This window comes from Moschus berezovskii, chromosome 10, assembly GCF_049115385.1.
Source record: "Moschus berezovskii isolate FMDL1 chromosome 10, NW_MosBer_1.0, whole genome shotgun sequence".
In the NCBI taxonomy this organism is placed as follows: Eukaryota; Metazoa; Chordata; class Mammalia; order Artiodactyla; family Moschidae; genus Moschus; species Moschus berezovskii.
The window spans coordinates 75,013,239-75,039,867 of record NC_142469.1 but is presented as its reverse complement, the minus strand read 5'-3'; the positions used below and the strand labels follow the sequence as shown (position 1 = coordinate 75,039,867).

General features: G+C 40.7%; 1 protein-coding gene across 4 annotated transcripts in view; it reads left to right on the top strand.

The window, feature by feature from the left end:
- The first annotated feature begins 14,570 nt into the window (after positions 1-14,570).
- ARHGAP18 (Rho GTPase activating protein 18) overlaps positions 14,571-26,629 on the top strand; it is a 143,719-nt gene continuing 131,660 nt past the window's right edge. Inside the window, exon 1 of one of the 4 annotated variants that reach the window (XM_088840743.1) lies at positions 14,571-14,768. In XM_088840743.1, the coding sequence (XP_088696869.1) occupies positions 14,656-14,768 (113 nt within the window). In that variant the 5' untranslated portion in view covers positions 14,571-14,655. Of the gene's footprint in view, positions 14,769-14,808; positions 15,032-26,629 lie in introns of those variants that run through there. The other 3 variants (XM_088840741.1, XM_088840740.1, XM_088840742.1) reach the window with 3 other exon arrangements.

Sequence of the window (26,629 nt, the reverse complement as noted above, 5' to 3'; positions counted from 1 at the left end):
TTTTTTTTAAAGTTAGGCTGCAATGCAAGCAAGAGTCTTCTTTTAAAAAATTCATTTTTTTGCTGCACTGCAGGGCATGTGGGGTCTTAGTTTCCTGACTAGGGATCCAACCTGAGTCTCCCGTATGGGAAGCTGGGAGTCTTAACCCATGGATCACCAAGGAAGTCTTATTCTCTTCCGTTTTAATCCCTCATTCTTGATTGAAAACTTTCATCGTCTGGGGACCTCTCTGGTGGCCCAGTGGATAAGAATCTGCTTGCCAATGCAGGGAACACTGGTTTGATCCCTGTTCCAGGAAGATTCTACTGCCGTGGGGCAAAGCCTGTACACAACTACTGAATCCGCGCACCCAGAGCCCGTACTCCACAGCAAGAGAAGCCACCACAGTGAGAAAGCCCACGCGCAGCAACAAAGACCTGGGACAGCCTAAAGTAAAATAAAGAAAAATGAAAAACTCTCATTGTCTGAAATGGTTTTGAAGTTTAACGGATCTAAGTGGACTCCCAGTGTAGAAATGAAGCATCTTTAAGAAATGGGTAAATGCTCCTCCTCGCCAATGAGGCAGGCACAAGAATAAACCCTTTGGGCGACCAGTTCTCTTGTGGGAGAGCTGGGTTGAGACCCAAAGCTTTTCCTCACCTACTAGCTGTCACCAGGTGCTTCATAACCGTGTGTTGCCTGAGGCCTTCCTGCTGCGGGGAAATGTCAGCTGTCCTCTAAAACAACTTTGTTTTTAACCATTTGTGTCTAAAATCTGATCTCCATTCATCTAGGTTAGAACCCCTTTCTCTTCTATTCCCGTTTCCACATATCTACCGGTTCCTGAAAGAGTCTCCTGCTGCAGTCTGTGCGTAGCCACTGCTGTAGGGGGCGTGGCTTTAGAACGAAGGTGAAGGACAGACAGGTCTGCCCTGTTGTAATACTACTGCCCTCTTCTAACTGATAAGCTCTACTGTAATGACCCACTGGATCTCTTTCCATCTTTTCTCTCATCCATGCTATTTACAGCTATCATAATGTCCTTCCTTCACTGTACAGGTGATTATGTCATTCTTTCAATAACCTTTGATTATTCCCCATTGCCTATGGAATGTGGACTATTTGCAAGGTACTGGAAGTCCCTAAACATCTGGTAGGCATTTATATACTTTTATGTTTAATCTTCCTCTCCTGTCTCCCTTTCCCCGCGTTCTTTGCAGTGATTTGGCTGTGAACACGCCTTGACTTTGTATAAGCAGTCATCCAGAACCTTTGCCTTTGCCTCTTTTGTTCTCTTTCCTTGTAAAAAGCCAGGCTTTGCCCACCCTAATTGGAGCCCTAATGGGCTGTTATGACTTGATGTATGTTAACAGCATTTTCTTTGATTGTAAAATAATCAATGTTTAAGGCAGAAAGCTTGGGGGGAAAGTGCACGTGCACAGTAATGGTGCCTTCTTCCTCGCAACCTTAATAGATCTTGGAATTATTTACCTCCTATGAGTTGTTCTCTTAGCATTTGGGTATGCTTTTGTTTATTTTTTTATTTACTGTACAGTGCTTGATATTGTAAATACATACACATGTGTCCGCCCTACCTAAAAGTGAACTGGAACTGGGTTGTGTCTGACTCCTTTAGCTTATCTATCTGAAGGGAGCCAGTGGCTATGCAATATAACCCTGCATGTGACTTCAGTGGTGAAATCATGGGCTGTTGGAGAACTGTATTTCTTTTAGAGGCAGTCCTGCTAGTCTTCCTCAAAGTGCTCCAGCAGGCCATTGCTGGTGTCTATTAACTGTTCTTGGGACATTTGAGGAGTCTCTGTTGGGCTCGTTTTGTGCTTCTAGCTCACATGGAGGTGGTAGAACATCTGCTCTGGACTGACACCTTTGAAAAAGTCTTTTAACGTGTTTGATGACTCCTCTGTCTGGTTTCTTTTGATTACTTTCTAATATCTGAATGCTTATAATAGACTGTGTGGCGCTCTCTCTCGAAAGAAAAGCCCTCGAGGATTCTGCCCATTTCACTTTGTTTTCTCTAAGTGATGTATTTACTTGTTCATCACGGTTTTATTTGATGATCGTTGCAAGTATTACTTTTGAGAGGGGCAGACTGGCAGGAAGGAGAATTCTGATATATGTCTCAGTTTTGTTATAAAAAATAAACAATGTTATAAATGTTATAAAAAATGTGGCTCTGCTGCCTTGATTTGAATACCTGATAACTACAGTGGTATAAATTTCCCAGAACATCACAGAGTGTGATTTAAATTCAAGATTTGAAGGTTATATTCTCTTTCTGGAAAAAAATTTTTTTAATTAAGAGGAAGAGGCAATGTGATATAAAGTATGTTTGGAAACTGAAAGAATAATCTACCTTTGTCATACTCTCTGCTTTTCTTCTGTCATTCCTGCTTTTCTTTTGTCATGTCACTTTGTTATAAAAGCTGTTCTTTATGCATATATCTAGTTTACAGTGTTTGTGGATATTGGATGTATATGTAAAATGTATTGAGACATGCCTGGAAGGATGATGATTAGAAGAAATTTTATTATATTTATTGTTACTTATTAATCTTTACCTGCAGGAATGTGACATATCTAATATTAAACACATAATTTCATTATTGGGAAAGAAAAAATATATATCTTACAGACTTTTAAAGAAAAATGCAAAACTGAAATATAGTTAGCAGGAAGATAGGTTGATAATGGAAAATACTGTATTTTTTCCTTTATGTAGTGTAATTCAAATTCTTTGACCCTTTGAATTGTAGAGAACCTTATGGATTTTGGGAAGGGTGTGGAGGGGGGAATAGAAATTTTAAAGACATTGTTTAGGAGTGATTCATAAGAACCAGATGTCCGTTCTTATAATTGACATTTTGATTGATCCAGGAACTGTGTGTTGAGGCAATCCTTGAACCTGAGCAGCTTACACTGTAAGGAAGTACATATTCTGGAGGCAGGATGTGGTGTTTTCCTCAACTGTTAAGAGTCCCTACTCTGTAACCATCTGCCTGCCAGCTTTTGTCTAACCTTTTATTTCTTAGTAGCTGCTTCTGTAACAGAAGTAGTTTGGAGTAGGTATAGTTAACCTCTGGCCAACCTCAAAACAGACTCATTTTGAGTCTGCTTTAAAATTTTGGAAAGCCAAAATCCTCATGATTACTGCTATGTTCTTTGAGCCTTTGTAACAAGCCAGCTAGCCAAATTATTAAATAGAATGAAGGCAAATAGCTTTTTAAGATATTTTCAGAGCCATATTTCAGGAGCACAGACAATTTTAGGGCTAGTATATTATGTAAGGAAAACTTCTCAATTAACATTTGGGTGGAAATCCTTTTTAGTAATGTGTAGAGCAATGGTTCTTCATCCTTTTTGGAAGCTTATCGAGAATTCTAAAAGCATGTGGGTGCTGGTTCAAAACAAAATTATTATAAACAATTATGCTAAAATTTTTTAAAATAATTTATTTCATTGGAGATGTATTCTTTCACAGTGAAATAAATTTCCAACGAAATAAGTAAATTATAAGCAATGAAGAAAATTCATAATGTCCAATGAAGTTTGTGTATTATACCATAATTTTGCAAAGACAGAATATTTCAATGATTATAGATTATAGTAAATGTAAAACAAATCAAGTTAGTAATTTTTTTTTTTTTAATAAAAGTATTATCACCATAAAAAAACTTACTTTAAGGTAGCTTTAAAAATGTTAAAATCTGTTTTTTAAAATTGAGGGAATATGGTATAAACTTTTTTTAAATCAAGAACTGCTGCTGCTGCTGCTGCTAAGTCACTTCAGTTGTGTCCGACTCTGTGCGACCCCAAAGACGGCAGTCAACCAGGCTCCGCCGTCCCTGGGATTCTCCAGGCAAGAACACTGGAGTGGGTTGCCATTTCCTTCTCCAAAATCAAGAACTATGACTCATTTATTTGAAAAAAAAAAAAAAAAATTATTTCCTAAAAGCAAAAACAAAATCCCAACTGGTCAAACAAGAAACAAAGCAAATACTTCCCCAAATAAGTTTTAATACAAAGACTGCTTTTCTACCAAGTAATGCACATATATTTTTTATATATAATTCCTTTGATTTTATTTTGATAACAATTCCTGAAAACACTAGTTCTCAAAACCATGTAGTAGAAGTGTAGAAAATTTAAATTCAGATGACTTGCTGTGCTACATACAGGCTTATGGCAAGACTGGCCCATCAAGAATCCTAGGAGACCCTGAGTTGAAGTCCTGTTAGGAAGTCAAGAACTGTTACTCTGTCATTCAAATGAGTAGAAGCAAACTTGAAAAAGAGTTCTCCTGAGATGTTTGCTTGCGGAGAAATTAAGGGGTAGTTGTCTTTCTCTATATTAGCAATCAATTATGGCATTCAGAAATTTGTCTAGTATTTCGGTTTCTGACCTCTGTGAACATGATGACTGCTGGGCCAAAGCAACTCTGCTTGTTCTGCAACTTGAAAAGATTTACTCATTCAACTGACCAGAAATAATTACTTTTAAATGAGCCAAACTCCCTTATTAAATTCCTCTGTGAGATTATCTTGAAGGTTTCCCTTTTCTCTTTAAGAATAGAAAACAAAACAAAACAAAACAAAACGAAGTTCTCCATGAAATAGTCAAAACATAGCTAGACATTCTTTAGAAAATTAGTGAAGTCCTGTATATCAAAGGGAAACTAATATTTTTCTATTATTTATTGACACTGCCCTTTTGAAAAGTTAGTGGTCAGAGTCCATGATCTGATGATGTTGACAGTTTGCATGGTTCTAGAATAGTTTTTGCTGCCAGTGTTTGGATGTTTGGAGAGCGCTGATCCATGATTACATATGAGTCTAATTTCTTCATACCAGAAAGCAAAACCAGAGGTATTGCCCTACTTTCTAGGTGCTCCTTCTATAAGCTGATTATAAGACTTATTTCCCCCAGTAAAATTATTTTATACCATTTTGGAGACATTTCTTTTTTTTTTTTTTTTAACTTTTTATTTTGTACTGTGGTGAGAGTTGGACTGTGAAGAAAGCTGATCGCTGAAGAACTGATGCTTTTGAACTGTGGTGCTGGAGAAGACTCTTGAGAGTCCCTTGGACTGCAAGGAGATCCAACCAGTCCATTCTAAAGGAGATCAGTCCTGGGTGTTCATTGGAAGGACTGATGCTAAAGCTGAAACTCAAATACTTTGGCCTCCTCATGCGTCGAGTTGACTCACTGGAAAAGAGTCTGATGCTGGGAAGGACTGGGGGTGGGAGGAGACGGGGACGATAGAGAATGAGATGGCTGGATGGCATCGCCGACTCGATGGACATGAGTTTGAGTGAACTCCGGGAGTTGGTGATGGACAGGGAGGCCTGGCATGCTGTGATTCATGGGGTTGCAAGGAGTCGGACACAACTGAGCGACTGAACTGAACTGATAGCCAGATAACAATGTTGTTATAGTTTCAGGTGAACATTGAAGGGACTCAGCCATACATATACTTATTCACTATCCCCAAACCCTCCTCCCATCCAGGCTGCCACATAACATGGAGCAGAGTTCCATGTGGTATGCAATATGTCCTTGTTGGTTATCCATTTTAAATATAGCAGTGTATACATGACCATCCCCAATTCCCTAAATGTCCCTTCCCCACTTGGTGAAGTTTCTATGAGTCTCTTTCTATTTTGTAAGTTCATTTGTGCCATTTCTTTTTAGATTCCACATAAAAGGGATGTCATACAATATTTCTCCTTATCTGTCTGATTTACTTCACAGTATGACAATCTGTAGATCCATCCGTGTTACTGCAGATGGCCTTATTTCATTCTTTTGAATGACTGCATACTATTCCATTGTAAAAATATACAGCATCTTCTTTATCCATTCCTCTGTTGATGGACATTTAGATTGTTCCCATGTCTTGGCTACTGTAAACAGTGCTTCAATAAACATTGGGGTGTCTGTATCCTTTTGGATCATGTTTTTCTCCAGATATATGCCCAGGAATGGGATTGCAGGGTCATAGAGCACTGCAGATGCTGATTGCAGCCATGAAATTAAAAGACGCTTGCTCCTTGGAAGGAAAGTTATGACCAACCTTGATAGTATATTAAAAAGCAGAGACATTACTTTGCCAACCAAGGTCCATCTAGTCAAGGCAATGGTTTTTCCCGTGGTCATGTATGGATGTGAGAGTTGGACTGTGAAGAAAGCTGATCGCCGAAGAATTGATGCTTTTGAACTGTGGTGTTGGAGAAGACTCTTGAGAGTCCCTTGGACTGCAAGGAGATCCAACCAGTCCATTCTAAAGGAGATCAGTCCTGGGTGTTCATTGGAAGGACTGATGCTAAAGCTGAAACTCCAATACTTTGGCTACCTCATGCGACGAGTTGACTCACTGGAAAAGACCCTGATGCTGGGAGGGATTGGGGGCAGGAGGAAAAGGGGACAACAGAGGATGAGATGGCTGGATGGCATCGCCGACTCGATGGACATGAGTTTGAGTGAACTCCGGGAGTTGGTGATGGACAGGGAGGCCTGGCGTGCTGTGATTCATGGGGTTGCACAGAGTCAGACACGACTGAGCGACTGAACTGAACTGATGGTAGCTCTATTTTTAGTTTTTTAAGGAACCTCTATACTGTTCTCCATAGTGGTTGTACCAGTTTACATTCCCACCAACACTGCAGGAGGTTCCCTTCTCTTTGGAGACATTTCTAACCTGAGAGATTTCCCAAAGTGCTTATAAAATAGAAATTCTTCTTTGATAGTATCTTCACAGTTTTAGCAAGTATTTTGGTCTGTAAAAATAGTATTACTACTCTCAGTCCAGTTCAGTCGCTCAGTCGTGTCCAACTCTTTGTGACCCCACGAATCTAGGACCTCTCTAAAACTTTGATAAATGAAAACTTAGTTATTTTACTTAAAATAAAAACTAAACTTTAATAGAACTATAGTCCTTTCCTTCAATATTCAGCTTCCCAAATCTTTCCCAATCATCATGACTTATTTTACTTGACAAGGAGAAAAGCATTTTTTGCAGTCTACTTCAGAACGAGGCTTTTGTACTAGGGCAACCCTAAGTACTGCTATACTTTTAGATATTTCAAGTTGAATCTTTGTTCATAAGCAAAATTCTGCCTTTCCAGAATGTACCTACCTCCAAAATATACTTCAGTCTCCCTGACTTAGTGCTTTTAAATGCAAGTGTTTTGCAACACAGGTTCCAATGTATTTAGCAATGAAGAGAAAACCAAAGGAAAGTTTAAGATCAGTGCTTTTACTTATAGCAGGTAATTTCCAATTTAGACTAGTTTTGGCAGGAGGTAGAGTTTGTTTCTTTGTTGCTAAATTGTGTCCAACTCTTTGAACCCCATGGATTGTAGCCTGCCAGGCTCCTCTGTCCATGTAATTTCCCAGGCAAGGATACTAGAGTGGGTTGCCATTTCCTTCTTCAGGGACTCTTCCCAAATCAGGGATCGAACCCACATCTTCTACATTGGTAGGAGGATTCTTTACCATTGAGCCACCTGGGAAGCCCTGGAGGTGGATTTACTATGAAGCTAAATGAAGTTAACCCTCCAGTCTTGTTCTTGCCAAGCCCCTTCCAAAGCCCCATATCTAAGAAATTCTATATGCATTAGAGTCCCTTGGACTACAAGGAGATCCAACCAGTCCATCCTAAAGGAAATCGGTCCTAAGTACTCATTGGAAGGACTCATGCCGAAGCTGAAACTCCAGTACTTTGGCCACCTGATGCGAAGAACTGACTCATTTGAAAAGACCCTGATGCTGGGAAAGATTGAAGGCAGGAGGAGAAGGGGATGACAGAGGATGAGATGGTTGGATGGCATCACCGACTCAATGGACACGAGTTTGAGTAAGCTCCGGGAGTTGGTGATAGACAGGGAGGCCTGGTGTGCTGCAGTCCATTGTGTCGCAAAGAGTTGGACACAACTGAGGAACTGAAGTGAACTTAGGGTCCATAAACCTAGATCTGTCTTTGCCTGGTATTTTAAAAAACTTTTTTTTAATTAAAAGAAAAGGATGTTTATAATCATAATGGCCAGAGGACTTTCCCTTCAGTTCTATGAGCAGAAACAATTTTAGATATGACGACATAATAATGATGACCTTGTACAGTAGGATGTATACTATGCCACACTCCCCTAGTAATTTGAAAAAAAAAAGAAAATTCCAGAAAAAGAAAAACAGGAAACAAAACTAATGTGTTTAAGGCTAACTAAATGTTCCTCTCAAAGCACTTCCTTTACATCAGCGTTCCATTTGGTTTAACACTTTAGATGTGCTACCTTATTAATTATTCACGTAGACTTTTTCATAAACAAAATAGTCAGTTGCAGAACAGCTGTGACCTTTACAATGTTTAAGAGCTCAGGTTTGATGGTTCTGTAAACTCAGTCTTAACATGTCCTGGTTCTGCCACTTACTAATGGAGTGACCTCACATTCTTCCTCTCAAAGTGGGAAGAATTCTAATGTTGATTTCTCAGACTTGTGCCAATTAAATGAGAGACTATGTGTAACATGTCTAGCAAAAAGCAAGTGCTCAAACATGAGGCATTGTTATTTATTGGTAGTAAACTCTTTATCTTCTTGGTCTCCAAAATCACTGGGGATAGTGACTGCAGCTATGAAATTGAAAGACGCTTGCTCATTGGAAGAAAAGCTATGACAAACCTAGACAGTGTATTAAAAAGCGGAGACATCGCTTTGCTAACAAAGGTCTGTATAGTCAAAGCTATGGTTTTTCCAGTAGTCATGAATGGATGTGCGAGTTGGACCATAAAGAAGGCCAAGAGCCAAAGAATTGATGCTTTTCAACTGTGATGCTGTAGAAGACTCTTGAGAGTCCCCTGGACTGCAAGGAGATCAAGCCAGTGAATCCTAAAGGAAATCAACCCTGAATATTCATTGGAAGGACTGATGCAGAAACTCCAATACTCTGACCACCCGATGCGAAGAGCTGACTCATTGGAAAAGACCCTGATGCTAGGAGAGACTGAGGTCAGGAGAAGGAAGAGGCGATAGAGGATGAGATGGCTGGGTGGCATCACCAACTCAGTGGACATGAATTTGAGCAATCTCCGGGAGATGGTGAAGGACAGGGAAGCCTGGCGCACTGCAGTCAGTGGGGTCGCAGAGAGTCAGATATGACTTAGTGACTGAACAACAACATCATTTATTGGTAGTAAGCTTTTAGCTGTAGGATTTTTTTCCAGGTGTTTGTCAGGAAACCTAAAGTAGCCTCTGGCAAAAGCAGTTAGAAATCATCCCAGGCATGACTAGTATTTTTTCCCTGGAGGAATCCTTAAGAAAATACCTTTGAGAATAATGAGAACTTTTTAGAGCTGTCCAGAGAGAAAGAAAAGGCTTTTTCCTTTTTACTCCAGTGACAGAATTAGGAATAATGAAGGCAGTTTTCAAGGGAGTAGATTTCAATTCTGTGTATGGAATAATTTTCAGTCACAGCTCCTAAGTAAGAACTGGCTCACTTGCAAGCTCACAGAATTATTCATACAAAAGCTTGATAAGACATAAGGCGGGAGGTATTCGAACACTCCCTCTTCATTAGTTAATTCTGTTGTAGAAATCTAGGTTTTATCACCTATGTAAAACTTTAACTTCAGTTGATTAACTTATCCAAGTTCTTGTTATATTATTGGAAATTGAGTTTAGCTTTACCTATTGAAAGGTTAATTTTCACATCACCCTGTGTTATTTATTGGTAGTAAACTCTATTTTGGGGGGGTTTCAACATCACTGCAGATGGTGACTGCAGCCATGAAATTAAAAGACGCTTGCTCCTTGGAAGAAGAGCCATGACAAACCTAGACAGTGTATTAAAAAGCAGAGATATCACTTTGCTAACAAAGGTCCGTGTAGTTAAAGCTATGGTTTTTCCGATAATCATGTACGGATATGCGAGTTGGACCATAAAGAAGGCTTCCAATTACCTTATAGTGTTTGTTTGAATATAAACATTCTTCTTAGTTAATTCCATTTAAAATGACAGAAACCAATTAAAGAAAAATTATATAAATATGTTGATCTGTTGCAGTTTTGGTACCCAGCAAATGTAACTCCATATTACTAACGAGGCTCCAAAATCAGAATATGAAAACCTGTTAATAAATTCCTTGATACTACTAGCATTGAAGCTAATAATTTTATTCATTATTTTTGAACATGACTGTCAAATTATCTCAGGCTGCAGTACTATCTCCATCCTATTTTTCACAACCGATTAGGGTACATAAATTACAGCTTCCTTTTTCCTCCCTAAGTTATCTAGTACATCCCATTTGAAGGGAATGAATGAAGTGAATGTTTCAATCATCTTGATGTTGTTAATTACTTTGTGAGATGTTTCATAACAGGAAAAACTTCGGCATGCAGTCAATAACTTGGAATAGTAACATCTTCAAAGATGTTAGGTTCTTAGCATTTATTTAAAAGTGGTTAAAGAAGAGAGTAAAATAATACTTTTATTTATTTATTTTTCCATAAAATATGTCTCTACGAGGAAGAGTATGAGGGACAGACTAATTCTTGGTAGGCTTTTAGGTGTTAAACAAAAAGCCTTTCAAGAGAGCATCTTGGTAGTAAGATTTGCTTCTGTGATGGTCATAAGAAAATTCTGAAAACTGTTCTTCATCTACTTGAGCCTATATTTGAAGTTAAATACACCAGGGCACAAGCTGTCTCTCTGTTACAGGAAACATTCTCAGATCAGTAACAACAGGGCTTATTAGGAGGAAAGGAGGAGAAGTCCAGAAGATTTCCATGTACCTGAAAGTTAACTTAAGAGCATTTAAATTTTATGTACCCAAACTATGTAAATCAATTTGCACTGTGTTTTATTTTATGCCTCACAAAAGTTAAGAAACTTGACTACTGTGAACCCAAATGTTATTTTGGCTTGCTCAGGGGCAAAGAATCTGTCTCCATGCAGGAGATACAGAAGATGAGAGTTCGATCCCTGAGTTGGAAAGATTGCCTGGGTGAGGACATGGCAACCTACTCCAGCATTCTTGCCTGGAAGATCCCATGGACAGAGGAGGCCAGGGGGCTATAGTCCCTGGGGTCACAGAGAGTCAGACTGGACTGGATGACTGAGGACACACATACTCTATGAACCCAAGTATTATTTTGAACTAGTAGTTACGTTTTGATTTGCACATTTGTGATTGGCTTGTTATTAAACAAATGGAGAGCCTATAATTAGGTAAAGATATAACTTAATCATCATTTTGGTTAAAGCCAGACAAAAGGTCCCTTTATCATAAATGGTCTCATGAGAGTTGGTAGTGTTCAGGGCTCTCAATGGGCATGTGTTACACTGACAAGCTGAGGAGACAGTGAAAGAAGAAGGAAAAATAGAAAAATATGTTAAAAAAAAAAGTCCAGAGAAGGAAGGGAAAGAAAGGATGGAGTAATGGAGAGAAAAACAGAGAAGCAAACTTTCAAACTGGTACTGGAGAAGACTCTTGAGAGACCCTTGAACAGCAAGGAATCAAACCAGTCAGTCCTAAAGGAAATCAATGGTGAATATTCATTAGAAGGACTGATGTTGAAGCTCCAATACTCTGGCCACCTACTGGCATGAGCAAACTCATTGGAAGAGACCCTGATGCTGGGAAAGATGGAAGGCGGGAGGAGAAGTGGGTAACAGAAGATGAAATGGTTGGATGTCATCGCTGACTCAATGGACATGAGTTTGAGCAAACTCTGGGAGACAGTGAAGGACAGGCAAGCCTAGTGTGCCTCGGTCCATGTTGGGGTTACAAAGAGTCGAACATGACTGAGAGACCGAACAACAACAAGAATGCATGTGTGCTAAGTCTCTTCAGTCATGTCCAACTCTTTGAGACCCTATGGACTGTAGTCCACCAGGCTCCTCTGTCCATGGGATTCTCCAGGCAGGAATACTGGAGTGGGTTGCCGTGTCCTCCTCCAGGGGATCTTCTAGACCCAGGGATTGAACCCACATCTCTTATGTCTCCTGCATTGGCAGGAGGGTTCTTTACCACTAGCACCATCTGGGAAGCCCTCTAGAATGTATTTCCTACCAATAATGCAGAAGGTAGGGATTCCTGGATTTTTCTTGCATCTCAGGGCAGCTACATAAGAAAGAAGGGTGGATGTGGAAACGTTACTTATTTTGCCACATAAAGAATTAAAAGGAACTCATACAATCAATTTCCCTTTTGCCTTCCTGTATTTTTCTTGCCTGAACTAGTAAACATCGCATCATAGGTTCATACCACTAAAAGCATGAGGATCGTTTGTCTAATTTACCAATTTTAACAACAACAACAAAAAAAACTAGTGTACTTTCTAAGGACATACTAAATTCATTCAGTTCTTTACCGGTCAGCAGTCACTGAAGACCCACTATGTGGAAGGATTAAGTTAGATATAGAAGGGACCGAAAGGAATGACAGTGGGACCAGAGAGAGTGGTGTCTGGCAGAAGCTGTGGTAAGACTTATGTGAGTAAGGGAGCAAGAACGTACAGTACTCTTCTCAAAAGTTTGGAACTGGTTCTGTTAACAATGGGGAACCAGTGGAAGTTTTTAAGTGTGGAGCAACATCATTAGGGCTTATGCTTGGGTGTGATAATAATGTGCCAGATAATTTCGAGGAGGAAGCAAGACAATAGGTAGAGCCTGATGGAGGCATTTGTGCAAAGATTGACCAACTAGTTATGGAGAGAGGGGAGGGAGGAAGCTATAATAAACTTTTTTTGGAAGTCTTATAAATGGGAGTTCACAGTAGTTACCAAAGATGATTTAAAAACTAATAAATTTTTTTTTTGGTACTTTAAGATGTGTAAGTATGAACAAAGTACTTATTTCTCATGATCATTTTAAATAATAAAAAGTATAAACAGTATTTTTATGGAATGATGAAGCTGACAACTTATTTATAAGAAAGTTTGAATACAAATACTAATAGACATGAAAATGATAAACAAAACCCACCTCAATTCAGGCTACTAGATATATAGAAGAGAATAGAAAATTTTTTTAGAGGAGAAAGGACAAAAAAATCTTACATTTTTCATAACTTTTGCATTTGTTTTCTTATCTACAGGACAAAAAACAGGATAGTGGTTTAAAAGAATGGATTTTAGCCTAGAACTCTGTGCAAATCTAGCTCTGGCATAGAACAATTGTTATCTTAGTTGTATACTCACTCAGTCCTGTCCAACTCTTTGAGGCCCCATGGATCCCAGGCTCCTCTCTGTCCATGGGATTTCCCAGGCAAGAATACTGGGCTGGGTGCCATTTCCTTCTCTGGGGGATCTTCCGGACCCAGTGATTCTACTTATGTCTCCTGCATTGGCAGGCAGATTCTTTACCACTGAGCCACCAGGGAAGCAGGGGCCAACTAGTGGAGAGACAAGGTACTTAATCAGCCCTTCAGCCTCACTTTCCTGCAGATGATACCGGTGTTCAGTTCAGTTCAGTTCAGTCGCTCAGTCGTGTCCGACTCACCGCGACCCCATGAATCACAGCACGCCAGGCCTCCCTGTTCATCACCAACTCCCGGAGTTCACTCAAACTCATGTCCACAGAGTCGGTGATGCCATCCAGCCATCTCATCCTCTGTCGTCCCCTTCTCCTCCTACCCCCAATCCCTCCTAGCATCAGACTCTTTTCCAGTGAGTCAACTGGTCGCATGAGGTGACCAAAGTATTGGAGTTTCAGCTTTAGCATCAGTCCTTCCAATGAACACCCAGGATTGATCTCCTTTAGAATGGACTGGTTGGATCTCCTTGCAGCACAAGGGACTCTCAAGAGTCTGGATACTGGTGTTACAAGATGTATATGTGTGTAAGAGAAAGAGGGGGACGAGGGAGAGAGAGAATTGAACTGAGCTGAATGAGATAGTACATGTACAACACCTGTCACAGACAGAGCCTTGCATATAGTAGGTGCTCAGCAAATAGTATTTTTTTTTTTTTTTAATTCTCAACATTGCCATTTAACACTTTTGGTAGATGCATCTCTTTTTGGTACTGAAGGGTATTTTATTAAAAGCAAAAGGTAAACTTGGCATTGGCTTTTATGTGAAAGACGGTCACATTCCAGTTGTACATCTTTTTAATGAGGACATTTTTAACCGGACACAAGAGGTAGCCTCTCTGGTCTGCTGGGCAGGTTTTGCAATGGTTAATTTTAACGCTGACGTGAAGGGGTTAAGAAAAGCCCTAACTCGTGTTACATGAAGTAGCAGAAATTATCAGATGGAAACAGGAATTAAGAAAGGGAAAAAAAAAAAAAGGCTCTGTGGCAATTCATTGTTTCCTAACCAAGACAACTTGTGCTTACAAGAATGAGAGGCGGCTACAACCTGGCAGTTTAATCAGATCAGAATAACTTGGGGGAGGGGGCAACAAGTAACCCCCGCACCCCCACCCTTTAATTTGCGGCCTCTCGGACTGGGTTGGTCCGGGGCTGGGACCATGGCTCTGACTCACCAGTCTCCCCATTGGAGAGGCGCGGCCGCGCCGAGAGGCCCCGCCCCGCCTGTGTGAATCGCCGGCCTCGGTGGGCGGAGCCGGCGGATGCTAATGAGCCGAGTGGCCCGGCGAGCCAAGAACTTCATTCCCTGCTCTGTGTCAGGATCGGAGAAATTATGCCCCTTCTCTCACCATGAGCTGGCTCTCCAATTCCCAGGCAGTTGTGCTCACTGCCTACCACCCCAGCGGCAAGGACCAGGCCCTGGGGGGGAGCCATGGCAAGGGCGGGGAGGAAGCCGCCTCGAGGTAAGCCTGGGCACTCGAAAGCCAGAGAACAAAACAAAACGCTCTTACCTGCTCCTCCGGGAAGAAAGTGACAGGGAAGTTGGTGTGGGTAGAAAGTAAGCGACAGCCTCAGGTCGCGCCTAACCTCGTGCAGCAGCAGAAATGTTTGGGGCTTTCTTACTTTACGTCTCACCTAGTTCGAGTCCGAAACCACCTCTACGATGACTGGTGAAGATGGATAGGAAGGAACTGCGGCGATGGCTGTCAGGCTCCTCGCTCAGCAGGTGCATTTGCAAATACTGAAAGATCAAATAACTATATTTGAAACACTTCCTGTGAGATGGAATTCTTGAATGGGCCCAAGGCCCAGCCACTGAAACTGCTGCTTGGGAGCAGTGCCAACAAGCAGGAGGGCTGTTCATTGTACAATCTGTTGTTGTTACAGTATGTTTTTTTTCCCCCTCTCTTCTGGCTGAAAGCAAACTTCTTAGGCAGAAAGCCCAAGACACTGGCCTGTGGCAGTATGTTTCACATTCTTTGGTGTATGTAGAGTTGTTGTTGTTATTGGGGGGAGCTTTCAGAAAGGTTTTGTCAGGAAGTAGTACTCTGCTACCAGAGTGACCTGTGGTCCATGTTAACTCACTTTATAGGTAGAGGGGGCGAGTATTCTATAGACCACTGAGGCGCAAAGAGTACCTTTCTCTCTGTGTACTTTGTTCTGTTTTTTCAAGTTTTTTTTCCCCTTTACCTTTCCTTAATGACCTTCTCACTAGCTGAACATTTTTACCTCCGTATTAGATATAAATTGTAAATATTGGCCCAGAAGCTTGCAAACAGCAAATGCTAACCTAATAGGGTAGGACACTAATTATCAGTAAGCACATTTCCTTCTTGATATTTAATGTGATAATAAAACCTTCTTTGTTCTTTTGTGACTTATGCTTAGGCCTTAAGCTGGAATAATGCCTTCTTTCATTTGTTTTAAAATCCCCAGATATGGGGGAGGGGAATAAAAATCAAAGGAATGGCTGTAATACTCTGCCTTAGATTCCCAGGCTGACTAGAATTTTTCCTTACATAGTAACCACCATATATATTCTGTTAAATTAATTCATTGCCAAAGATAAAAGGGATTTGCTGCTTGTGCTTTGGGTATGTAATTTTATTTTCTGTCTTTTTAAGTATTTTGTCTGAGAGCTCATAAGTGTTTTCAACTTTTTTTTTTTTTTTGTAGTGCACTAAGGGGATAGTAACCTTTCAGCAGTAAGCAGACAGCAATGCCAACCCCTTATTGTCTGTAACTTGGACTCCGCTTGACAGTCCAAATTGTCAGAATTGTGCAGACTTAGCACATTCTCCAGAGACTTTACTCTGGAATGGCCTGAGGATGTGAGCTGAATTTTGGATCTTGAGTGAAAAGAACCTTAGGGACATTGAGGCCTGACCTCTCACTTTTACCTTGACTCAAACCCCAGGAATTAGACTTTTTGCAAGGTCTTTTCTAGGGCTTTGCATATTCAGATACGGAGACTTTATCCTGTGTCTGGAGCTTAGCTGCCTGTTGTGGGTGACCTATACTCAAGTGACCTATACTTGAGTGGTTTGAAGGGACAAAAGAGAGGAACGTACGGGTCATTCTCAGCCTTGCTGTCACTCAGTTGTGTCCGAATTCTGAAATCCCATGGACCGTAGTCTGCCAGGCTCCTCTGTCCATGGGATTCTCTAGGTAAGAATACTGGAGTGGGTTGCCGTTTCCTTCTCCAGGGGATCTTTCCGACCCAAGGGTGGAACCTGCAGCTCTTGCTTTGATAGGTGGATTCTTTATCACTCAGCCACCAGGGAACCCCCCATTTTCAGTTGAGGTTAGAGCAAAGTCAAGAGGCTACAGGGTGTGGGCAGCTGCTCAGAGTGAGTGCTCTCCATGGGGTGGCAGCACCAGATCTGTGTTTCAGGTCCCCCACTTCCCCCCACTGCCTGCCATATTGCTTGCCCATACTGACGCCAGTTCCCACCACTGAATCAGAGTCCTCTGTTGGAGAAGATGGGAGCCTTTGTTTTAGGGCTGGGAGAAAAGGAGAGAAAAGGAACAGTCCTTTTTTGCTTTTACCCTTAAGCACATGAACAAATTCATCAGATAAGCTCAGTGTTTCTTTGGGAGGCACCATCTTTAGTTTGGAAGGGTTGAGATATTGCAGTTGGGGTGGGTGGAGGGAGGAGGGATTTGAAGGAGGAATAGCATCAGGAGTGATCCATTAAAGATGATGGTGAGGGAGTACACAGGGCTTTGGCTCTGGCTGGGGTGCTCAGCTTGTACTTTAAGCATTGGCAAGCTGCCCCAAGGTGCAAGGTAGATGTCTATTTTAAAAAGCACTTCAAAAATCAAACCAAACCAAAATAAAACAAAATCTCTGAAAAAGAGACTCTGTGTTCCCATCCACCTATTTAACATTTGTTGAAGGCAGCACAGAAGTCTAATTTGGCTTTTGGTAAGACTTTGTCTCTTCTAAATAATATGCCCGTTGATGAACTACTTATTCCAAAGTTCAATTAGATGAACTCATTATATGCCATTTGATAAGTATAAAGGATTATATATATGATTTAGGATATTTATATAAAGTGAGTTTTGGACCTATGTTACCAAATCCTTTTTTTTTTTTTTTAATTGTTCTTTTGGTCTTTGGGAAAGCTGAGATAGTAGGGAGCTAATTTTGTAAGTTATCTGCTAGTCTAAAATTCCCTCCATTCCATTCCATTATCCCTCTTTATCAGGACATAGTCATTGTTTATTTGATTAAGGAATTCTTGCTACTCTTGTTTTTGCTGTGTGTGTGTGCTCGGTCGTGTCTGACTCTTTGCGACCCCATGGTCTGTAGTCCGCCAGGTTTCTCTGTCCATGGAATTTTCCAGACAAGAATACTGGAGTGGGTTGCCATTTCTTACTCCAGAGGATCTTCCGGACCCAGGGATCAACCCCACATCTCTTGTGTCTCCTGCACTGGCAGGTGATTCTTTACCACTGCGCCTCCTGAGAAGCCCAGTTCTGGTTAGAGTCTTTCAAATAGTTACAGAATCCTGCTTTCAATTTTTTTGGTTATGTTTCTTCTTGAAAACATTAGGATTTGAAGAAATATGCTAAAGCTAGTTCTGACTGAGTTGTACATAGTCAAATGTTTCCAGAGGAAACCACTTTTTATGAGTAGCTATATTTATAAGACTTTATTTACTTGTTAATTTTCAAGTAGGTTTCTTAATGTTTACTTTTGCAAAGCAGTTTTTCAAAAATGACTGTATTTTGGCTATCCTTACTATTCTCCCTTGACTTCCTGTCATTTTAAGAAGAGCTGTTTGTTTTGTTTGCTTCCTATCAGTTTTTGCTGATATTTGATAAATATTAATATCAATAGTATTTTTCTTCTTACTGAACCTCTGACTCTAGTTATCATATGAGATATTTTTATGTCTGCCATGAGTACATGTATGGTGTTCGTCATGAAAGATCTTGTTTTGTTGGAGTCATTTGCCATTGGTGTTGGACAGGCAGAACCAAGACACACTAGGTCACAGTGACATAAACCCTGAAACTCTGGGTGTGGGGGCCAGGCTGCATGGGGTCGAATCCCAATTCTGCCAGTCATTAGCAGCCTGGCCTTAGAAACATTATTTAACTGTCTTGTAAATTGAACTTCATGTTAACACTCACTTCACAGGGATGATTAAGTGGGAAGATCCGTGTAAAGCCCATAGAAGAGGGAAGAGTTTATGGCTAGCCTCTGCTTTTTTTCACAGTAGATGCAGAAAAAGAACTTATTGAGTTTTGTGGTGTACAATATATTCTTTTTCGTTTCAGAAGTATTTTTACAAATATTTTGTCACATGTTAAGAAACATGGTCATGATCCATAGGCTTAATTAAAAATGACATAACCAGCAATTAATGATGTAGAAGTTCAGGGCTTGGAAGTTTAAAAGACCTTGGAGATGTCCTTTTGATCCAAAGCAACATTTACAATTTGAACTAGTGACAGCCACTTATAACAGGCCTGCCTTGGGGCATTGATGGGCCATGCTGAGGTCTGCAAACATTGACTTTTATGGCAGGCTGGAATGTGGGTGGGTCCTCTTTTGGCAGCTGGACTAATTGCTGCCTCCATGCTTCTGTCCTCCTCCTTTAAGAGTTACTGCTTCCGGCGTGCCAAATTAAAGAGGGCTGCCACCTTCTTATGTCTTTCAAGTTGAATTTATAACATTAAAAAAAAAAAGTATGATACCACAGATAGAGTTCTTTCCTTTTGAATTTATGTATTATTTGAAATTATATATTTTTGGTGACAGAAGGAATGGTGAAGAGTTTTTATAATGAAATTATGTAACATGTGGACTATTCTCCTTGATCTTAGCTTAAGGGTGATTTGTCATTCTGATTTTACAGGAGTTAGTGACCAAATGCATTTTTAACCTGTCCATATGGATAATTGTTTTCTAGATCAATCTAGTCCTCATTTCCTGGTGTAAGAGTGCTTTCTAAAAACTGATTTTCTTTACTGTGTCATTTAAAAGCCCTACTAGTAATTTTCTCTTGAGTTGTTAAAAGACACACCCAGTATTCTAACTCGACAGGTCTTACCTTCATTTAGAATTGTATGGTATTTGCCTTCTAACCACCCTCACCTGTGAGATCTCTGATTTTTGTGGGCCTCTTTAAAGTATCTTCATGGAACTTATATTAGGTGTATGTCTTTCAGGTATAAGGATTTATAAATCTCAAGAACCCCACTTTTTTTTTTAAAAAGCAAAATGAAAGGAACCTGCTGAAAACTTTCCTCAACTTCAATGGCACACTTACGTTTTTCACTGTTTACCCTCATCTCTCTTCTGAGTGAGGCTAGTGCTTTTCAAGGTTTATGGTTGCTCTTTTAAGTTCTTAGTATTTGTCATGTTTTTGATAGTGTTGCAGCAAAGTGAACTCACAAAGACTGATGCATTTAATAGTGCTCGTGATGGCTTCCGGATTGCCTGGCAATTAGACCTAAAGAGTTTTTAATAATTGGCCCACCAAAATGAATTACTTTTTTCTTTTGTTTTAAAATTCCTCATTATCTGTACACCTGAGTATGGTTTACAGGTTAGAAAAAGGACCCGGCATCCGAGAGGGCAAAGCTACACTTGTGCCAAGCGGAAGTTCCCTGTGTCCCATGGTTGTGAATCTGTAAGGTCTCACACTCTTCGGCAGCCTCTGCTCTCCTACATCTTGTTTGAATGCTCCCCAGAAGTCCAGAGAAGCCTCTCTACTTGTTACCCAGTGGTGGCCCTGTGAGAAAGCTTGCAACAGCAGAAACTTGAGACCTCCAGGCTGTTGCTTCAGTGGTGGCGCGGTGGAGGGTGGGCATGGGAAGGGTTAGCAGCGTGACCTCCAAGCTTGGTTTGGGGAAGAAGGTGCCCTAGACCAGATGTGATGCCAGTCCCTTCCTGAACTCTCCCCTCTGGGTGATTTCTTTCCTGACCTAAACCTTTCATTTCATACAAATACTCCGAGATAAAATGGCTTGTTGTCAAAGTTTTAGTCAGGACTGATATTTAATGACTTTGTTTTACTTTTGATAAGAGGAGATAGAAAGTAAGAAGTTTTCTTACAGGAGGAGACTAGGCTTTCCCAGTCTATTCAGTGAAGAACCCACCTTCAATGCAGGAGATGCAGGAGACAATAGTTAGATCCCTGGGTGGGGAAGATGCCCTGGAGGAGGAAATGGCAACTCTCTGTCTTCTTGCTTGAAAAATCCCATAAGGAGAAGGCAAATGGCAACCCACTCCAGTACTCTTTCCTGGAAAATCCCTTGGATGGTGGAGGAGCCTGGTAAGCTGCAGTCCATGGGGTCACTAAGAGTCGGGCATGACTGAGCGACTTCACTTTCACTTTTCACTTTCATGCATTGGAGAAGGAAATGGCAACCCATTCCAGTATTCTTGCCTGGAGAATCCCAGGGATGGAGAAGCCTAGTGGGCTGCAGTCTATGGGATCGCACAGAGTCGGACACGACTGAAGCTATTTAGCAGCAGCAGCAGCAGAGGCGCCTAGCAGGCTATGGTCCATAGGGTCACAAGAGAGTCCAAGGTGACTGAGCACCAAGTATAGATAGGGACAAGTCAAGGTGCTCGGAGAAGGCAATGGCAAGCCACTCCAGTACTCTTGCCTAGAAAATCCCATGGATGGAGCAGCCTGGTAGGCTGCAGTCTGTGGGGTCGCTAAGGGTCGGACACGACTGAGCGACTTCACTTTCACTTTTCACTTTAACACATTGGAGAAGGAAATGGCAACCCACTCCAGTGTTCTTGCTTGGAGAATCCCAGGGACGGGGGAGCCTGATGGGCTTCCATCTATGGGGTCACACAGAGTCGGACACGACTGAAGTGACTTAGCAGCAGCAGTAGCAGCAAGGTGCTGGGTAGATTAGGGCAGAGGGAGCAGATGGGATGATGTGTGGATAATTCTGAAGACACATTCTTATGACTTCTGCATTTGTTGCTGGGAACTGGCCAAGTATATCCCCTTTTTTGAAAGAAGTAAACAGAAACCATAGAGATCTGCATGGTCAGTTACTACATCTGGAGTCATTACTCAAGTCCACCAAACATCTGAATTTTTGTGTTGGAAAAAAAATGGTGACACGTCATCCCTTTGACACATGCTCTGTCGGTAGTCGCTTTTGCAAAGAACACTTGTGTCTCTAGGGAAAATGAGGTTTATTGCAGGCATCTGGGTCATAAGGAAAAGACCATGTCTTCTTCCCTCAGGACTGGTCACATGATAAGTTGATCTCTTTTTAGGACTCTATTCTTTTCTGTCCACTGGCTTTATCATCATATTTCAAGCTTTCAAATTTTCGAACAGGGATCAGTTTTGCCCAGTTAATTTTTTTGAGCTGTCCCGGGAAGCCTATGATTTGACCATCTGGGGTCTTTTTAGAGAAGCAGATTCTGTCAATGGGGCATCTTCCCTCCAAAGGTAACTTGGCATCTTTGCTTAGCTGTTTAGAATTTGATTTGATTCCTCATCTATGAAATGAGTGTGATAATGTTCTGCTTCACAAGGTTAATTATGAAAATCAACTGTGTAGCTTTCTAAAGCATTCAAAAAATGTACACATCAGGAATATTATTGCTGAATCATTTTCAATACTCTTAACTTTTCCCAGGACAGTTCACTTAAGAATTGTCATACTGAACTTTTTGCTTTAATTTGCACTTTCCTTTTTTGCTGTGTATTAAATTAAAATGTAAGTTCCTTGATTATAGAGGTCTTGCCTCATTTTGTCTCTTTACTTGGGTTTAGCAAAGGGCTTGACCTACTGTAGGCAGGTAATAAAAATTTGAATGAGTGTAAGAGGGAGTAGGGTGTAGTGATTACCTGCATAGACTTTGAAACTAGACTGTCTCGGTCAGAGTCCTGGTTCTGTCATTTAATAGCTGTGTGATCTTAGGCAAGTTATTTAATGTCATAGAGCCTCAGTTTTTTCTTTTCCTTCTGCAAACTGGGCATCAGTTCAGTTCAGTTCAGTCTCTCAGTCGTGTCTGACTCTCCGCGACCCCATGAATCACAGCACGCCAGGCCTCCCTGTCCATCACCAACTCCCGGAGTTCACTCAAACCCATGTCCACAGAGTCGGTGATGCCATCCAGCCATCTCATTCTCCGTCGTCCCCTTCTCCTCCCGCCCCCAACCTTTCCCAGCATCAGAGTCTTTTCCAGTGAGTCAACCTGTCGCATGAGGTGGCCAAAGTATTGGAGTTTCAGCTTTAGCATCAGTCCCTCCAATGAACATCCAGGATTGATCTCCTTTAGAATGGACTGGTTGGATCTCCTTTCAGTATAAGGGACTCTCAAGAGTCTTCTCCAGCACCACAGTTCAAAAGCATCGATTCTTCGGCGATCAGCCTTCTTCACAGTCCAACTCTGACATCCATACATGACCACGGGAAAAACCATTGCCTTGACTAGACGGACCTTGGTTGGCAAAGTAATGTCTCTGCTTTTTAATATACTATCAAGGTTGGTCATAACTTTCCTTCCAAGGAGCAAGCGTCTTTTAATTTCATGGCTGCAATCAGCATCTGCAGTGAGTTTGGAGCCCAAAAAAATAAAGTCTGACACTGTTTCCACTGTTTTTCCATCTATTTCCCATGAAGTGATGGGACCAGATGCCATGATCTTTGTTTCCTGAATGTTGAGCTTTAAGCCAACCTTTTCACCTTTCTCTTTCACTTTCATCAAGAGGCTTTTGAGTTCCTCTTCACTTTCTGCCATAAGGGTAGTGTCATCTGCATATCTGAGGTTATTGATATTTCTCCCAGCAATGTTGATTCCAGCTTGTGCTTCTTCCAGCCCAGCGTTCCTCATGATGTACTCTGCATGTAAGTTAAATAAGCAAGGTGACAATATACAACCTTGACGTACACCTTTTCCTATTTGGAACCAGTCTGTTGTTCCATGTCCAGTTCTAACTGTTGCATATTAATACATAATTCAAGAGTTATGAGATTGGAATATGTTAGTATATGTAACATTCTTAAGAGTGTTTGTTCTAAAGCACAGTGACTGTCTATGATGATACCGGGGACAGGGGAGACTGGCAGCTACCGTCCATGGGGTCGCAAAGAGTCGGACATGACTGAGGGGCTAACACTTTTACTTTCAGTTGCAGATGGTGAATTAATCTGGAAATACTGCTTGAAAGCATCTTTGAAGCTGAGTTATAAGTGGTTTGGGAAAAGAATGTTTGCTTTAATACATATGCAGTATAATTTCTTAATTTGAGAAATAGCATTTTGGAATAAGTTTAAGATATTTATAAAGATATCTCAAATTCTATTCATTTTAAGAAATACTAAGAATACCTATCTTAAAAAAGGGCTTAAAGGATACTGAACCCTTGTTAGGCCCAGGTGACTGTTTTAAACAACTTTTTGTAGTTTGGGTGGATATAAATTTCTAAATCATTTGTTACTGTTAATAATGTGGGAAATCCTCATGTAGAGCAAGGAACAGTTATTTGCTAATGTTCCTCAAAGACCAAACTGACTTTAGGTTATTTGAATACTTGTAGGTAAAAGCCCCAATATATCACCATAGCTAAAATATTTGAAGACAGGACAATGTTTACATTTTTCCCCCTTAAAATGTACCTGTGTACTTTCTGAACAACTCTTGATCTTATGACCAAGCAGTGATATTTCGTGGAGCAGAGCTAAACTGAGGGTGTGATATCCGCAGCCCAGATCCTCACTCAGTTACCCCTGAGCTGTATCCCGTTTCCCATTCAGTGCACACATTTAAAGACTATCGATTGATTTTTCTCTTCCTCTGTATCATGCATAATACATTACTTTAAATGCTTACTGTGCACTGGGCCTAGCCTAGGAACCTCTGTCCCCTTAGCCAGTTCTTCTCAAATCCCTCTCATACCTGCCTTTCAAGTTGCTATTAACTTGGTAGGTCCTGCTTATGAGTGGCTCACAGAGCAGGGTGTTCTGCTTCCACCTCTAAGAGACTGGGGACTTTAGTGGTGGGATGGGAGAGCCTGGAGGAAGGAAAAGAGAGAGTGAGCTGGAGAGAGCAGGGAGGTGTAATCTACTGAGTTATGCAGAAGCCATTTTCCATAGGCAGAAAAGGAGCATCATAGATGGTAATCAAATCCCATATAGCTCCAGTTGTGCCATTTTCTGGATTAATAGAGTTCTTTTCGCCAGTTGGAAAACTCAAAACACTATATATTTGTGGCATTGTTGCTATGGGAGAATGTGTCCTGAGTTCCCAATAACATGTTTCAAACTTAAGTAAAATCTTCGATTAAGTTGGGGTGATGTTCTTTGCTGCCTTTTAGGATCTCTGTTAGTTGAGATGTGAAAGAGATGTTTTTCTGCTGCCTTTAGTTTTGTTTTTCTCTAGTACCGTGCACCTCTCAGGGTACATGGGAGCGCTGCAGACCTTGATGTGTCTTTCCACAGGTCCTGAACATGTGCCTGTCCTACATTAGGGAGCAGGCACTAGCCGAAATTTGTCATTTCTTTGGAAGATTTAGAAATGTGGAAATTGATATATGTTGTTGTATCTTTAGTTGAATCAGATTAGAACTGTAAAATGTAATTAACTTAAAATGGGAAATGCTTTAATAGCATGCTACTGTAAAAGTGAAGCTGTGTAGAAAATTAATGGAATTCACACTAGCAAAAATTTTTGAAGTTCGGGTAGTTTGGCTGTAGAGATCTGGTTTATCTCTGAATGTTAATGTCTCTCAGATATCATCTATATATTTTGAAAAAATTAGAATTATTGTTGATGAGCAGCATAAAATTGAAATCCTACCTAGAACAAGATTTGGGTAATTCAGAAAGGCATTAAAAATATGTAAATATAGAATGTCTTAAAATTTAAATTATTCAAAACATATTAATATGTATTTTAATAAACAACTGTGAAGATCTTTGCTGAGTATATATGATAAGCCTAGAATAAAATGAAGGTAAGAATTCCTACTCTGAGGGAGCTTGCAATATAGTTCAGATGGATTCTGAAACAACGTTTTCAGTATCATATGTAGGAAACCATCATGTGGTTCTCTTTTTTGAGGTATAAAACTTCACAAAAATTTGTTATTGAGTAATTAAGATTTGGTTTGAGTAGGAAAAGGTGAGTTGGGAACTGAAAGTTGAAAGGAACTTTGTCTATTTATAGGTGGTATAGAACATGTAACTCGATCAACTTATTCTATAATTAATGTTTAGACTAGAGTTACTAAGTGAGTGTCTTTTCATTTCTTTCTGGTTCAAATAATGCTGTCAAAGCTATGGTCCATCATCTGGTAGAAGTTATTTAGGTCAAAGTAGAAGTAAGTTTATATGATGTCTCTTTTTTTAAGTAAATCATTGATTGTTAAAATGGGGATATATATGCTTTAATATCTCCAGGCTAGAATGTTTTTAATTATAGCATTTTTTCATCATTCTGGAATATAGTGTAATTACATAATGTCATCAGACTGGATATATTTAGGTAAATGTATAAGTGTATTAATCCATCATTGTTAGTTGCTGTCATGTCTGACTCTTTGCCACCCCATAGACTGTAGCCTGACAGGCTCCTCTGTCTGTGGAATTTTCCAGGCAGGAGTGGGTAGCCAGCCCCTTATCCAGGGAATCTTCCTGACCCAGGGATTGAACCTGGGTTCCCTGCATTGCAGGCAGATTCTTTACTGTCTGAACCATCAGGGAAGCCCTATTAATCCTTTGCTCCCCATTTTTTAGAAAAAGGTTTATATACTTAAGAATCAATAGTGGCCTGGCAGATTATATAATAAGTGAAGCAGATGATTGGAAAATGCAGGCAGAAAAATGTAGGTTTAATTAGAAAATGTTAGCTAGAATTTTAAAAATACTGAGTAAGCCCCCTCAAAATCTGATCTGCAGTTTGGATCTGACCCAGGTACCACTGTATATGACCCCTATCCTGAAGGTCAAGGCGGTTGTTTCAGTTGTCTGTTGCTGTGGAACAGACATACTACCCAAAGCTTAGAGACATCAGTTTTCTCTCTTGATTCTGGAGGATCACAATCAAGTTCTTTCTTGGGATCCATCAAGCAAGGTAGGCTGAGGCATGGGGGTCATCAGAGGCTTCTTCGTGCATAGCTTTGACGCCTGCGCTGCTGGGTCTTCTTTCTCCTTTTGCAGCTTCTCTGAATGGCTGGCTTGGGCTTCCTCACAGCATGACAGAATCAGTGGAGTCAGACTTCCTACACTCTTGTTGGCTTACCCCAGAATGAGCATTCTGAGACGTCTTAGGTGGAACCTGCCAGGCTTCTTAGGGCCTAGCCTCAGAAGTTACTCAGTGCTG